Raw genomic sequence first — 16,359 nt, forward strand, 5'->3', positions numbered from 1 at the left:
TAATTAAAATTTCTTTTTGAGAAACATATTGTATAACGGTAGTGAAAACTTCAATAAACATCCTTTCGACTAAGCATGATTCTTTTTTTTTCTTGGTGTAAAATGTTCATATTGTTCGTAATTTTAATTTGATTTAGATTTCCATGTTATTTTTCTGAAACGAAGGTTAGACTTTCTCTTCCAAATTGAAATTAAATTTATAAATTTATAAATTGCATTATACCCACACAGCACACCTGAGAATATCCTGAATTATCCCAGATTTTTAAATGCGACCCCACAGATATCCCGGTGTCCGGGATATTCCAATAGGATATCTCACGATATCCAAATATCCTATTATACGTCATAATGTAATCGGCTTAAACGTTATCTCAGATCACTTGCAGAAGCGAATCCTCGAAATAACGAATTCGGCCGGTGGATTTGCGCGCGCGAATGACGGAAAGTTGTATATATCAAAATTGTATATAAACATCAAACAGACCAAAATATACACAGTCTGGCGTGTAACCTTGAGATACAGGATGATGCTAAAGGAATCTCGATCGTTCAAGTTAACAACCAGTTTTTCCTTCGCTTCTGCGAGTGTGCGCGAAAGTGCAGCATGATAAATGCAACGATGTCAAAGTCCGGTTAAAATTGCAGTAATATTATCGACGCAATTAGAAAGCAAAAAAAACATGGTATTTAATAGCTTGTAGGCGATGTTGCATTATGTACAGCAACGGTGTAATGAATAGAAAACATTCTCACAATATGAAGATAATAGTGTGACGACGCGATGACGACGCGTGAACTACGGGAGGCCTCGTTCTGTGAAATCCAGGAATCGTTGCGAGGGAACGCTCGTTTCACGACAAGAATGTCGCAGCAATCCTTCTCTTCCTCTTCATCTTCTTCCTCCGGTCCTTCGGCGAACGAGGACGCGAGAAACACGTCGGACTTGTCGTCGCATCGACGTCGTTCCCCGGAATCGGTGCTGTCGCCGCAAGCGGACCTGCTGTTGCTGTGCCGTGAGAAACTCAGCCCCGAGATCGTGCCAAAACTCCCCCGAATAAACCCGGAAGATGAATGTGAGAACGTGGAAGAAATCGTCACGCGGAAGCTCGAGCGATCGAAGACGTTGTTCGAAGCGGCGAAGCAAGTAGACCTGCTGCTGTGCTGCCACGAACAGCCGAGTCTTGAGTTTTCCAAGATAAAAAAGCCGGACGCTACCAGGACGGACGACGAGGACGATGCGAAAGTCGTGTACGGAAATCGCTACGGACTTAAACGAACGGACAGTTGTTGCTTAACGAACGATACGCTTTCGACGATGATGAACGACGATCTCGCAGGGAGAGAGATGAAAAATTGCCTGAACGATCGACAGTTCAGATCGGCAGTTACGACGAACCGCTGCTGTACCATCATTGAGACGACCTCGCGGCTCGATACAGCGGTCGATGAATCGCCGAACGAGTACACCGTGGAACCGGCGGGCTTTCCGAGTTTGCGAGAAGACAGACACGGCTGTGAGTTTGATCGCAACGACGACGCGCAATCGTCGCCGTTCGACGAGTTCGAGCGGTTTAGGTCGCCGATTAGCGAGAACATTGACGAACATAACAGGATGATGTATGAGGATAATGCGAACGAGAGATCGAATAACGAGGACAAAAGGCGTGACGTGACGAGCGAAAGAGACGGTAGGTCGCCTTTAGCCGCGAATTGGCGCGAATTTCGACGGGTCTTCGCGTACCTGCAGCAGCGGTTCAACCGGAAGATACGCGGCGAGGAAGCGAGATACGAAGCGCCCTTGTTCTCCAAGCAGAAATCTGTCCACGAAGATCGGAGATTCCATTGCGTTTCGATAATATCGCCGTCGCCCTCATTCGTCTCGTCTCGCGCGCCCTTGCTGTCGCCGAGGTGCGCGAAGAAGAGCTTCGACCAGGCCGCACTTGCGAACGTACGTAGATGGAAGTCCGACGAGTCACCGGCAAGAGCGAAGAAAACCGAACCAAATCTAGTAAGCAAAAATCATCACCGATAGGTTATCATCTCGTGATACTCGACAGCACACGACGTGTGTTCTGATATTCACAATCGATGAAAGAAAATGATAATGGATGATATGACTCGTGTCTCTCGTTGAAAAGTAATCATTATATATATCCGATGATATTGATAAAAATACATTAAGCGAAAACGCTTAAGAGAGATACGCGCGAATCCAACGTTTCAAGATGTTGATCTAATGTTTATCGGGAAGTGTCGGCAGGGATCCGTCACACCTTGCAGGGGATTGTCACCGTCGGCTCATCGTTGCCGCGCAACTTTGAAATTCGACGATGAGGACGACGATGAAGCGAAAGAAGAACGGAGACAACAACCGGCGGCGGTTCGTGTGAATGTGACGGACGATCCGAATCTGCCGCAACGAGAGAACAAGAGGCACTCTTCGTATCCGCCAAATTTACTGTCGTGCGTTAAAACGCGCTGGGACAGCTCCTCGTTTCTGGAATCAACACTGACCTCTAGCGTCGACCTGCCTGCCGTGTCCGATTATATCGGCGATTATCCACGAGAAGTAATATTTCACTTAAATTTCTCTCGCGCGAATTTGTACTCTCAACCGAAATAAAACTTTAGGAGAGAACACTGTAACTATTCTTTTTTCTTTCATATAAATTCTTTCCATGTTTTTTACATTCCATGTTTTCCAGTGGTGTGGGAATACTGGTTTTTATCTTGTTAGAGTTTATTTTGCTAAAGAAAGAATACTAAACTTTTTAACGGTAAATTTTATCTGAGCGTTTGTATATTGGTTAACTAACACCATTGTCCAACGTTGGCCAAACGTTGATCATCTGTCTCTTGAAATCATTTACAGGTGAAATATCAGGATGATACTTGTAAGCGCCATATATTGCGAAACACCGCGACACCGCATAGGTTGCGGGATCGCTCGTTCAGACGAAGAAACATTTTCTGCACGGTGATAAGGAAAATGGCCGTATTTTGCATTTGGCTGTTTAAGAAGCTGTTGCATTTACTGAACAATGTATATTTCCGTGAGAGTTGTGTCACGAGCTAAGCCACGATCGTGAAATAACGACTTCACTGATCAATAATGAACTTTTCCAGAGTTACAAGAGACTGCGACAGCTGATCGACGTTTTCTCCTCGTCTTCCGAGGATATTTCGAGCCAGAGTCCACTTGAAATGAAAGAATTCGGCCGCATGATAGTTACGTTACGTTCCGAAAACGAAAAAGCACTGTGCGCAATATCGGAGAAAGTCGCGCGTCTTTCAATGGAGGTTGTGCAGGTATGTAACATTGAGCCAATGAAATGCGCTACTAAGATACATACATCCTTGTACCCTTTTCTTCGTTGTCTTATGAACTACAGCCCGGTCTCTTATATTTAAGACTTTTTTAATTCATCTTAAGATGCCATAAAAGCCGTCTTATTAACTGCCTGTAATCTTCAAGTGGAATCAATATGATATTAGACATAAGATCTGATGAACACTGCTGAGTAAACAATATTTCTCTTACCGGTCATCCCTCGGCTTGCGTTGCAGATACGGACGAGCATCGAAGCTGTCCTCGGTACTCTAACGACCGGGATGGATAACTTTCGTGAAGTCAACAGAAACATGAACGAGAACAACCAAACGTTGGTGCAGGAGCTGAAGAAATTACACGAGACGCTGGAGGAAATCCGATTGAAATCCTCGCGACGTGTTTCGTCGTGTTTTCCGTCCTCTCCTCTTCCTCCTGTTCCGCCTTCTTCTCCGCCACCCTCGTTGGCATTTCCATCGAAATACATTACAGAATCGGTATCATTCACACCACCACCACCACCACCACCACCACCTCCTCCTCCTCCTCCTCCTCCCGCTCCATCTACTCCTCTCCAATCAATTTTTTTTCAATTTCCAGCGCCGTCGGTACCACCGACAACTCCCAATAACTACAGAAGCAACAGGAGTAGCGTGACACCTACGAGAAAATGTTCCACGCCGTTGCTGAGCAGGCCCAGTATCACCGTCGACGACCTCCTGAAAGTCACTCTGAAGAAGGCTCCGCAAAATGTTAAGGTACGGTTGAACCCAAGTGAATATAAAATCATTGTTAGAACGTTATTCGTAACGATATTCAATAAGCGTGCAATACGTGTGTATACGAATAGTTACGAATGACAGTGAAGAATCGAGCCCCTGTAATGATATGCAAAATGGAACAATCGTACATTAGCAATGAGTACTATTTTGACGGTTAAAATGGGACACCCTGTGTAAGAACTCTTTACATTTCAGGACAACAGACGGAACATAGTCCCGGGCCCGAAGGGACCGGTCGTATCCCTGGACATGCTGCGTAATGTCAAATTGAAATCTGCCAGGCGCAGAATCAACGATCAGACCGGGAGATCGCCTAGGAACGGACGAATCATGAAAAGTCGTACCGTCTCGACTCTCAGCCTGTCGCCGATCACGACTGAATCGGAGAACAATCTGGAGCGAATCTTGCTGCAGCAGGTGAATATAAGCCGACGCGAGCCAAGAAGACTTCTGTCCGGATCGATTAGCTTTCGTGATCACGACTTCACTAAGGACGATGCACGGCCTCAGTCGCTGGAAACGCTGAAGCACAGCCAGTCGCAATCTGCGATTGCGTAATCAGGGACAATATTAAATTCAGAAATTAAAATCAATAAGACATATTTTAAAATTAAAACAGGATATAACTCAAACAGCACGCACGATATCCCATGGACGTTCTGTCTGTGACATCGGACGTCCTCAGGACATCTCCCGAGGTCCGTGCTGTCTGGGAAGATACACGCGTTTAGACTCGTGGGCTCTGAGTCCTTCGTATCAAATATCAAAAAGCGACAAGTCATTTTTTTCGTTGTAACCGACAAAAATTTGAGTCGAAATATTTTTAATAAAAGTTAGCATAGATTCATAATTACTTTATTTGTAGCTTTTATGTGTCTGTGGTTTTACAGAAAAAAAGATTGTATCCGATGTAACCGCATTGAGATTGTAGTACAGAGCGATAAGAACGCATGCGGATCCAAAGAAAAAACGCAAAAATTAGTCTTTCTCCGAAGAACGATGAGTTGTTTTATTATTCGTTCATGGTGGTCAGTGGACCAATTGATCCTTCGATCGGCACAAATTTATATCTCTTAAGCAATAAGAATCGACGTCCGATGACGAATCGATCGATGTTTAAATTTTGTTTTAATTTTATTGTCCAAAAACACAACGGGAGAAAATGGACATCTAAAATCTACGCCTGCGAATTATTACACATAGCATGTGCCAATTTTTCCAACAGTGTCCGTAAATTTTAAAGAAGGATATTAAAAAAGTTATTTCTCGTCCCACGAATGGCGCATGAAAAAGCCATGCTTTCCCATAATTTTCTTTTACCTTTATATCCAATTTTAATGTTTTTTTGACATGTTGATTTTTTTTTATAAAAAAAGTTAGATTTAATGAATCAAAAATTATGGGAAAACTTGATTTTTTCACGTACTGCTCGTGAAGCAAAAAGCAATCTATTTTGAAGCGAGTACGACAGTAACGCTTCAGTCGACACGTTTAATTGCAGCTGTATAGCTTGTATAGCTGCAATTAAATATATCAACTGTTTTCAATATATCAATATTTAATCTTTTAAACAAAGAGATTCACGAAGAATCAGAGATTTAGGTTGTCTAAAGGAAAATTCTAAAAACGACCGATCTAAAAAATAATCTTCGGTCCATCTTATGGATGAAGTAATCAGATCAATCGTCTGTCTAGTATAATTCATCGGTGTTCGGAGATCACTATTTTTCATTCGTTGCCACTGACGCGTTTACGTACTTAATTCTCTTCTTAAAACACTTGTTGCCGCACAAATACTTAATAAGTACTCTTTGAAATATACACATGCACGCATACAGCGTGTGTAACTGAAATAGCTAAATTGAGAAATGGTTAAACTGAAACAGGTAGATTTCAAGATCATGTTTCTACTCGCCGTAAGGTTGAAAGAAGGTGGCGTAGACACGAGGAACTTTTCCTCCCCGAGATATAAATACATTCTTTTACGATAGAATTTTCTAATAATAATAATAATAATAATAATAATTACACTGATCGGTGAATCTATAGAATCGCATTCTCCCTATTCTCTCGATTTAAATCCCTTCAATTCCTACTTGCGGACACACTTCGAAACTCTCGTACATACCATTTCCGTTGAAATATTGTTATTGCTTCGTGTGAAAATTAATGGACTACACACTCCCAAAGTTTGGCCATCTATTTTAGTTACACCCTGTGTGTGTGTGTGTGTGTGTGTATTGGTATGTATATGCCAAGTACACATACACTACACACATGTGTATATTTCAGAGTATGAAATATATATATATATATATATATTTATTTATATATATATTTATATATGCACGTGCGTTTATAGCCTATGATAGCTTCCGCTCTGGCTCCGCAGTTCTTAATTTAGAGCTCTGTTTACCTGCACAGTTTTCGCGCAATTTAATCTCCTCTCGATTAATAATCAACTTCGATCATCGTGTACGTATGACGTTGATCCTACCTGTCCCACTAAGATGATCCTTCGCGTCAAGAGATTGGTCTTTTCTTTTTGTTCTTTTTCTTTCCTTCGTCTTTTTTACCTTACTTATTACGCTCTTACAATTACACATTTCGCAAATATACTTACTTATCTCTTACGGATGTCGATTGATATTACTTATTCCTCATAACGTATCGTTTTGTAACACGATTATCAATTTTTTTTTTATAATCGTTATAATACCTAGATACAAGGGCGCGATGGACATCAATTTCTTTTTTTTTCACAGCGTGCAGAGCTTGCAAACCGTAATGTCTCTCTCTCTCCGGATCGTTATTGTAGAACTATTCGCTTTTTTGCTGCGCTTTATATCCGGCGTCTGCAATCTCTCTCTCTCTCTTTCTTTCTCTCGTCGCGTTATTATCAGCGAGAAAACTGAGCGAACTTGTTGGTAATGGATTTTGGTAATTCTAGCTCTATAGTTACTTGTTTGATAAGGTTTTAATGCGTAAAATGGTCAGTAGTAATCGTAAACGCTAAGCTTACCTCGTCAGTTTGAAGAAAGAGTATATTTTTTTTTCACTGTAAATCTACGATTCCGACAGACTCCTTATTACAAGAAGAAGAATGGAATGTCTCAACGTGAAACGTTGATGGAATGGCTCGTCGATGAATCGCGGCAGATGGATAATTACAGACACGGATCGATTATCGTGTATCTGGATGGAAAAAGACAATACCTGTGTTGTGTGTTTTATGTGAAGTGCGCGCGTGCGTGCGCGCGCGTGTGCCGTGTATACGAGCATACATACATACAACGTTCCAAAATTTGAGTATAGAAACATCGTGGTAGATCTCGTGAAATATCAATCAAGTTACGTGCGCTCGTTGCTAGTTATCGAGCCTCTCTGCGAACTTTTACCAGCGCACGTTTTTATATTCGAATTTTGGCGAACCACGCTAATGTATGTACGCGTACATAAAATATGGGCGCGCGCGCGCGTGCGCTCGCCCGCGCGTTTGTGTGTGGTGCGCGCGTGGGTGGAAAAAGTCGAGGTACAGTCATTTATTCTGTCACTTCTTATACCACAGCAATCGATATTAGTTTACACAACGGGCGTATGAAAACGTACAACCACATTACAGACTAGCTAGATAATTACTTGCTTTGCTGTGAGTAACGTAATGCTAAAAAGAGGCTCACCTACGTTAACGTAATCTTTTTCCCTTTGTTTTTCTTTTCGTTTCTTTCTTACTTCTCTCTCTTTCCTCCTTACTATTTTTCGTTCTTTCTTTTCCGTTTTTTCTTTCTTCCTTCTTGTCACGATGCTCGTCACAAGCTATACAATAATGCTATATAAAACGCTCGTCTCGACGAGATGCGTATATAACATGTTGAATCATGAGCCATTTCGTGAAAAAATTTCAACGATACGCTCGTTTCTCAAGGATCTTTTTGCGCGACACAGGCTCTTTTGTTTTTCCCTTTTTTCACGAAAACTCGGACGAATGATATTTGTGTGTGTGTGTGTGTGTGTGTGTGTGTGTGTGTTTACAACGAGGTACAGAAGGGGGTAATCGAAGTAAGCGGTACATTCCTTTTTTTTTCTTTCTCATACTTCGGCTAGTACTAAAAATTCATGCATTTTCACTTTTTGCTTCTTTTTTCTCTCTGTCGGTAATGTATGTGTGTGTGTCTATGTGTGAATGTATGCGCATACACGCGCGTGTGTGTATGTGTATGTGTGTAGTTACATTCGAATCGGATTTCATCGGAAGTACATTGTATTTTATTACAGAATACAAGCTCGAAAGCGAGGTCCGTCTTAGCAACTGTGGCATGACGGTGTCGCGTATAGCCGCGCATTCCCGTAAAGACGCCGGTGTTTTAATCTTGAAATGAACCAAACTTTTCTAAACTCGACTTACACGCATACACCAATATTGGTAGTGATTACAGTATATGCGAGACGACCATGCGCGCAGTAAAAAAGCGAGGTTTAAAGGAGCAGGGGGAGTGCAACGAAGAGAAGGGAATCGAGGGATATTAGGAACAGGTAAGCGGAAACAGGTACAGGTGTGAGAATAGACGACACACACAATGCGTCTCGGTGACATCGATCATCCATGCCTCCTTTTTTTTATCTATTTCAAAGAACATATGAAACGCGCGTGCGATGTGTATGTGTGTGTGTGTGTGTGTGTGTGGGCGCACGCGCGTGACTCTCGCTCACTGAAATTGTGGCGGAAATCAAATATTAGACCCCAGAACGTAATCGTTACGCGCGCTACATTGTGTATGTGTGGGTGTGATCCAGAAATGTAACTAGAATTTCTCGAGGCTCTCTGCTAATTGATGGTCGACGTCATCCGTCGTTCCGATATTCATTCGACACGTCGGTATAAATTTTAATCGGACGCATGCACAGTGCAAAGACGGCATTTCCTCTTGATACACAAAAAACGAGGGCAATTAAAAAGTGCCTCTCTCTTTCCCTCTCTTTCTTTTAAATGCTTTACAATCTCTCTATTTACCGCAGGATGTATGTCCCTTTTTTTCTTTTTTTATACTCGTTACTTTCTGCTTCGTATTAACTCAATTGTGTGTGTGTGTGTGTGTGTGTGTGTATATATGTATATATGAGGGTGTGTTTGTAATGCGACCGAATGATTATTTTTTTTGTTGCTGTTGGCTGTTGTTGTTATTGTTGTTGCTGCAGCTTTGTTTTCAGAATAATCGTAACGGTGCGTGTTTTATTTATTCTTTTTTTTTTCTCTTGAAAGGTCACGCGAATTTCTAAAAGATCTCCCCTTCCCATCCCGAACTGCCACCTGCTGAATTGTTTTTTTTCTTTTGCTTACGAGTTATTAAGAGTTTTTTTCTTGTGTCTCAGTTTTATATGCGCAAGATAACACTCACTACAGTTAAAGTTACGATACGTCCTGATCTTCTACGTCTTGCAATTGCTCCTTCGGTTCAACTTCACCTGTACAACAAATACAAACAAGTTATTAGTGATTAACGTCTATCAACATACATTCCAAGCTCACAATAAATATCTTTTTGCAGCAAACGAAGGGAAATATTTGCATATTCTATTCTCTCTCAGGATATTATACGCGAGCACTTTTACTTCTGGCATGGAATTCTTCCAAGAAAAATGGAGAAAGTTGTGAAAGATTTCTTTTTACCCAATGTACATTATAAAAGCCGCGTACTTTCAGCGATTTGTTATATCGGATTAATTAAAAAAATTGAAATTGTGCAAATCGATGCCACACTGAGTCGGACGATAAAACTTCCCGAAATTTCTTGGTGGAAAAATCAATTTTGGGAAGTCTTTAGAAGGTTTTTGGGAGAAAAAAGGAGGAACCATATCGCGTGAACAAAGTAAATTGCATGAGATGAAGAGAGTAATTTGCGGTAAAATCATCTTAACACAATGCGTGATATTTGCTTATGTATCGATCGGGCATGTGCGGATACGCGCATGATGTGACGGCGCGCGTCGTGCAATATCGTGCGTCCTAGCGTAATAAAAACACATCCGTCTCCCTATAGCGACATTATATTATCCCCCCGCTATGGAAGTTGAATATACTAACCGTCTCCCTGCATATCCGATGTCCATAGAGTGAGGTTGTCCCTAAGGAGTTGCATTATGAGGGTGGAATCTTTGTAGCTTTCTTCGGACAGCGTGTCAAGCTCGGCGATCGCGTCGTCAAAGGCCGCCTTTGCTAAGCGGCACGCTCTATCGGGACTATTAAGGATCTCGTAGTAGAACACGGAAAAGTTGAGCGCTAATCCTAGGCGAATAGGGTGAGTTGGTGGCAAGTCCGTCATGGCGATATCGCTCGCTGCTTTGTATGCCACCAGAGAATTCTCCGCTGCTTCCTTCCTATCATTCCCGATAGCGAATTCTGCCAAGTAACGATGGTAATCGCCTTTCCTGAAAGCGCAAAGGATCAAAACAACAAGTCAATACATTTTGTGCCATCCTTCGTTTCAATCATGCTCGAATCAAGCGGCTTAATCCAGCGTAATTTTATAAAAGCCTTACTTTGTATATTTAATTCTTCATATCATATTATCATTATTGTTTATCTACTTATCATTATTCTTGATATATATTTTATTTATAAATTCTCCTTTTTTTCTAAGTGTTATATATTGAATTTTCTGTCCTTTTTAATTTCTGTCTATCTGCGATATTTACTCTATGCATAATAATGCATGCTAAAAGTTTTTCTCGTTGATAAAAGGTTATCGTTATTATAATATCCTCACATTTTATAATAGAAGACTTTGGATTCGCCTGTGGAGGCACACGGTATCAGATGCTTGTCCAGGACGCCAAGGATATCGGCGCAAATATCCTTGAGCTCCTTCTCGACTTGAGATCGATATTGGCGGATCATCTCTAGTTTTCCCTCAGCGCCCTTGTTCTCTTCCTTCTGCTCAATGCTCGAGATTATTCGCCAGGAAGCTCTTCTCGCACCGATGACATTTTTGTACGCAACCGAGAGCAGGTTCCTTTCTTCGACGGTGAGCTCTACGTCCAGTGAAGCCACCTTCTTCATCGCTTCCACCATTTCTGCAAACGACATCGACAAACAATATATAATGTTTTCACCTGTCCATCATATTTATGATGACTCTATGTTAAGTGATAAAATTATTGAAATAATCACCTTGGAACTCGTCGAATCATCACGAAAAAATGTAACATAATATCCTCTCTAGACTGATTATAATTTTATACTGTAAGTTTTCCACAAGAGCTGCATTCTTCCCCCCCCCCCCATCACCTCTTAACTACTATGATTATTCTACAAAGTTGTGTTTTGTTGAAGTATTCCTCGCAAATCACTCCGTGTACAAAATGAATACCACCATCGTGAACCTGTTCGTTTAAGTGGCGTATGAACGTTTGGCCTATAAAATATTACGTGCTCTTCGGGTGAAACGGTATGCACCGAGTTCCTTCGGAGTAAAGGGGGATGAACATACCGACATATATTAATCCGCTGCCCCTTGAACTTTGCACGGAAGTTACCAATACGTATTTATCGGTACGTGTGAGCGACATATCGCTGAAAAGCGACTATTAATTTGAACTTTTCTCGAGAAATATGTTTTCCGATTCTGAGAGAACCGACCAACTATCTCTTAATCGTGTATTTCATACTAGAGATACAGAGGTCCATATTCTGAACTCATTTTTATTGGTAAAAGTGCCTTAAATGCGGCTTCTATGGCGGCTTAAATGGTTCCTATGCCACTTTCACAGGCATTTTTATCGATAAAAGTGAGTTCAGAAAATGGACCATATTCAATAGAGAAGTGTTCCTCACTAAATGAATCATTTAAAAAAATTACTTGAGCGTTTAAACTTAAAGATTATGGAAAACTAAAGTTAACTGGTTTATTGAGATTAAAGAATGTTACAAAGAAGCAATCTTAAAGAAAACGCAAGTATGAGATGAAAAAGAAAGGAATAAAAAAAATATAGAAATTATTATAACTAGAAATAGAGAATCTTCCTTTAAATTCCGCAACTCGACATGTACGTCAAAACACATAAGATCGTCATTAAGAAAAGTGAGATAATATGAGAAAATCACGATGTTCGCGATATGACTATAAATCAAAAAATATAAAATAATTATACAGAATTGCGTCTTCAAGTTGATATTCTTATTCGAAATATGTATTTTGTTTTTCGAACTTAAGAAACCGCCCGCCCTCCAGCAATTATTGTGCGTACTCCTGCACTTCGTGCTCTTGAAAAACGGAACAAATGTACATCGTGCTCTTGAAGAAACTGGAGAGGAAGAGGTGTGGGGAGAAGGAGAGGAGGCGCGAGAGAGGGGAAGAGAAAACACAGAAAAGATACTCTTGGAACGCGGAGACACATAATAAGGATAAAAATGTGGGGAGGAAGGGAAACACGCGTAAATCGATTACACGGATCGATGCGATGCGTCGCACGCAACTAGATGTACATCCGCGTATGTAGCCGTAAGTTCAAAGGGGACGGGGGGTGATGAATGTGACGTAAAGCGAGCGTTACAATGAACACGGTAATATATACAAGTCGAGGTGTGCGGCAAACGTGGGATAGCAGCCAGATCAATACTTTCCTTCTGCTAACCACCCCTCTCTCTCCCATTCTGTCCTCTTCCTCCCGCCAACCTTCTCTCATCCCTTTACTCACCCTCTGGCCGTTCCTTCACAGAACTCACCCTTTCGCTTCTCTCTCTTTCTCTCTCTCATACACACACGCGTGCGTACACGTACATTATTTTAGCTATCAAATTCGACCGTTGCCCCTCACTCTTCTTGTACAAAAGATAGTCTTATTATTACAACGCCTCTGCTAAGTTTTGTACTCACGTCGATTGGTGTGAAATCTCGTTAACTAATATCGGCCAAATTCTCGGGTTTGCATTGCATCACAAAAGGCGTAGTATAGACTTAGCGGAAAAGATAACGGATCAATGATCTGCGTTAATTAGCTAGATCTTGCTCTCTCGATTCTAATCACGAATTTAGCATTCTTTTTAGCTTTCTCTTTCTCTCTCATTCCCTCTCTTTCGTTTTTCTCATAACCTACATGCCTTGTTTGTCGGAAGTGCTTACGGGGAAAAATTATGTCCGTAATGTTGTATTTGAAAAAAGACACGCGTTTAATTTTCCTTTGCTTCAAAATTTTTCTTCTTAGTAAAACGGTGATTGTATCTGGAAATTTTTTTTAAAGGATTCTTCCTTGAGCTGCAGTACTGAGAATTTTTGTATTTATACAACTTTTAACATGCGAGTTGTTCGTTACCGGAAACCCAGAATTTAATTATCAAAAATTAAACGTTGAAAAAGAAAATAAGATTCTTCAATCAGATCTATTTGGTGATACTGAAATTCATCGACGACGACAATTACATCGGACGTTCAATCTGATTGAAAGTGGCATTGTATTTAAAATAAAGCGTTGACTAATTATACCAGTTTCTAAAATAAAAAGTGAATTTACGAACGATTTTACAAAAAAGAAAAAAAAAGTAAAAACTCGTTTAACACTCGATTAACGCATTGCTTTCATTAATTGTGCGCGAAATATATAATATGTCTATATTTCATTGCACAAAGATACGTGTAAATACATTCGCATTGTTCTTTTATCACCGTTATTATTAGAATTCTCGACAACGTTGAATGTTTAATTGTACAACGTTTAATTATACTCGCGTCTCGACGAATAAGCTTCCGCCCGCCACTTATCTCTGCCAATGTGCATCGCTGTCAAACAGATGCAATACGTTGTTCGCAAATCATAGGTGAACAAACGTATTCTCACGCACGTAAGAGAAAAAGAGAGAGAGAGAGAGACGGAAGAGCGGAGAATGGAGAGGGTAAGAAGAATCGTCAGGGCGAGGAAATGTGTCGTAGTCCTACAAGATCGTCCCGCAAAAAAAGACGTACACGAAGAAACGTGCACCGAAACGCACGCGGCGTAGGCTAGAGAAATTTGACCGCCTCTCCCTTCCCCACACCCCCACCCACCCCTCCCGGTCCGATCCTACTCCCCCTTCGCCTTTCTCCCCCCGCAGTCCCTCTTTGCCGGCCCGATCGTTTCTCCCCACTTGCATGAGCACACGTTGCTTTCACGAAGCGGTAGCGGAAGATCGCGAATCGGATGTACTTTTATTACTGAAAATAACGCACAATAAACAACAAGTGCGCTCTCTCTCTCTTTCTCTCTTTCTCTCTTTCTCCATGTAGCAATCGATACGAACGCCCACGACGTCCGATAATCGGCGGTATCTTCGCACCGTCGTCGATATCGTAAGATGAACGACAGAGAGAGAGAGAGAGAGAGAGAGAGAGAGAGGTCGATCGACGCGTCGAAGCATTTCGATGCACACGTCGCAGCGTCGAGAGAAACGCTGCCGAGAGGAGGAGGAGAAGGAGGAAAGAGAGAAAGAAAGCTCCGTTGGAAGCTGCCGTTGGAAGTTGCTCTCCAAAAGTTGCGCAAAAACCGATTTACGATTCGTGAGGTCCAGCGTTTGCTGCGTGACGTCCGACATTTTCGAAACGTCACGTCAATAGATCTTGTAGTGAAGAAAAAAAATATGCAAGAAATTCAGAGCGAATTTTATGAGAGGATGTAGGTTAGTCCATGATATTCACAGGGAAGATCCTTGTCCACGATCGTACATTCGAAACAGTCCCCATGGTTTACTGGAACAACCTTTGGACACGATTTGAGGGGGAGGAAGCCGGGATGGAGCTTGAAAAGGGAATCATCGTTCGGTTCGCTTCTTTCTTTTCCATTTGCGGGATCTTTTTCAGCCGACCGATCTGTTCGGTGATCTTTTTTTTTCTGCAAATACGTAAGACCAGACGGATGAAGAGTTAAGCACGTAATAACGTTAGTATACGTGGTGCCAGCTCTCGTCCGTGATAATAAGCCGGTGGCGATTAGCGAAAAGGCGAGAGAGCTCGGTGCCGCCACGCCGTGTGCGTACACCTACAGGTCTGTTCTTTCTAACTGCACTACGTTACACTTTCTGCACCGGAGTCGGAACTGAAATAAGTATAGCCCTAATGAGTGGGAGAGTATCGGGGTATCGCGCAGAGATAAATATAATATCGAGGTATTTGGAAGGGAAGAGAAAACGAAAAAGGGTGGAATTCGGTGGAAGGGAGGAGGAGAGAAAATCGAGTCGCGGAAAAAGTCGGGCTCGATGCGTCACGCCAGAGCCGTCCGATGAAAGAGTGGCTTGTCGCTTATCTCGGTGACGAGGCGGACAAGGAACGATGCTCGCAGCCGAAAACACGGATCCTAGAAACGTCATGCGACACACCCGAACGAGAAGGCAAGCCGCAGACGAAGATCGCGCGAACGAGAGGCCCGGCTGAGCCTCGTGTCGCCGCCTTCGACGACGAATCAACCGCCTGCGAATGACACGAGTCGATATCGCGATTTCGTTTAGCGCCGCCACAAAGGAACGCCCGCCGGCGAACGCTCGCTAATGTTCGGCGCTTGACGTTTCGGCCCTCTCACTCACGGTGTGTAGCCTAATTGACAAGTACGCGACGTGAGGCGTAAACCTTCACGTCGAAAAAAGTTACCGCAAAAGGAGCCCCGTCCCGACGGGACGACGGCGAACAGAGAGAGACAGCAAGATGCGAGGCCGATCGCCGATCGATCGGTCGGTCTCGCGCAAGAGAGGCTGTGCGTGTCTCCAGTTAACGCGTAGTACACACACACACGCGTGCGGAATCTCACCATCGTGCGTGTCCCGCAGCCACGCACGCATGAACGACCGGTCGGTCGGGCGCTCGCCCGTTCTCGCCCCCATTGAGAAAATACCCACTCACCGTCATAGCGCTCCGCTTGCTCGGCCAGTTTCGCCTTATATACGTTGTCCTCACGCTCGGACATCTCGGATGCTCGCGGATTTCACCGGTCTCAGAATTGTCGAGGAGGAACGCTCGTTCGCGGGGGAAAACGCGTGCACGGAATACGACACGTCGGCCTGGCTTGCGGTCGCCCGAAATACGAACACGAAGGCACCGCTCTTCTTCTTCTTCACCTCCGAAACGTATCAGCCACTCGCGAGCTCACTGACCAAGATGGCGGCGCCCGCCAACAATCGAAAGCAGTTCCCAGTCTCTCTCGCGCAGCAGTTCTGCGGGTGAGCTCTCTCGGCTCTCTCGCCATGCGTTCGCGCCCGTGTATTACTACGCCTGTGACGTCATCCGATCG

The 16,359-nt window shown here is 42.8% G+C and overlaps 2 protein-coding genes across 2 annotated transcripts; one reads left to right on the top strand and one right to left on the bottom strand.

Annotated features, from left to right (window-relative positions):
• Window positions 1-60: 60 nt before the first annotated feature.
• On the top strand, window positions 61-7,321 carry LOC106743830. Its single transcript, XM_014618044.1, has 6 exons — window positions 61-2,011; window positions 2,255-2,572; window positions 2,876-3,046; window positions 3,130-3,312; window positions 3,571-4,089; window positions 4,309-7,321. Exons 1-6 carry the CDS (start codon window positions 785-787, stop codon window positions 4,669-4,671), a joined length of 2,781 nt encoding a protein of 926 aa, XP_014473530.1. The 5' UTR covers window positions 61-784; the 3' UTR covers window positions 4,672-7,321.
• Window positions 7,140-16,313, bottom strand: LOC106743819 (14-3-3 protein epsilon). Its single transcript, XM_014618034.1, has 4 exons — window positions 15,972-16,313; window positions 10,878-11,184; window positions 10,196-10,539; window positions 7,140-9,576 (listed from the first exon to the last, which is right to left on the bottom strand). Exons 1-4 carry the CDS (start codon window positions 16,033-16,035, stop codon window positions 9,521-9,523), a joined length of 771 nt encoding a protein of 256 aa, XP_014473520.1. The 5' UTR covers window positions 16,036-16,313; the 3' UTR covers window positions 7,140-9,520.
• Window positions 16,314-16,359: the final 46 nt, after the last annotated feature.

The sequence above is a fragment of the Dinoponera quadriceps genome, unplaced genomic scaffold (genome assembly GCF_001313825.1).
Source record: "Dinoponera quadriceps isolate SergipeBrazil2010 unplaced genomic scaffold, ASM131382v1 scaffold9, whole genome shotgun sequence".
NCBI lineage: Eukaryota > Metazoa > Arthropoda > Insecta > Hymenoptera > Formicidae > Dinoponera > Dinoponera quadriceps.

Excerpts from the sequence above, each read along its gene's own strand:
- LOC106743830 (XM_014618044.1), top strand. The coding sequence starts at position 785 with ATGACGACGCGTGAACTACGGGAGGCCTCGTTCTGTGAAATCCAGGAA. Across the intron at positions 3,313-3,570 it reads TTTCAATGGAGGTTGTGCAG|ATACGGACGAGCATCGAAGC; the intron begins GTATGTAACATT and ends CTTGCGTTGCAG. Across the intron at positions 4,090-4,308 it reads AGGCTCCGCAAAATGTTAAG|GACAACAGACGGAACATAGT; the intron begins GTACGGTTGAAC and ends TTTACATTTCAG.
- LOC106743819 (XM_014618034.1), bottom strand. The coding sequence starts at position 16,035 with ATGTCCGAGCGTGAGGACAACGTATATAAGGCGAAACTGGCCGAGCAA. Across the intron at positions 11,185-15,971 it reads GCAAGCGGAGCGCTATGACG|AAATGGTGGAAGCGATGAAG; the intron begins GTGAGTGGGTAT and ends TGTCGTTTGCAG. Across the intron at positions 9,577-10,195 it reads ATCGGATATGCAGGGAGACG|GTGAAGTTGAACCGAAGGAG; the intron begins GTTAGTATATTC and ends TTTGTTGTACAG.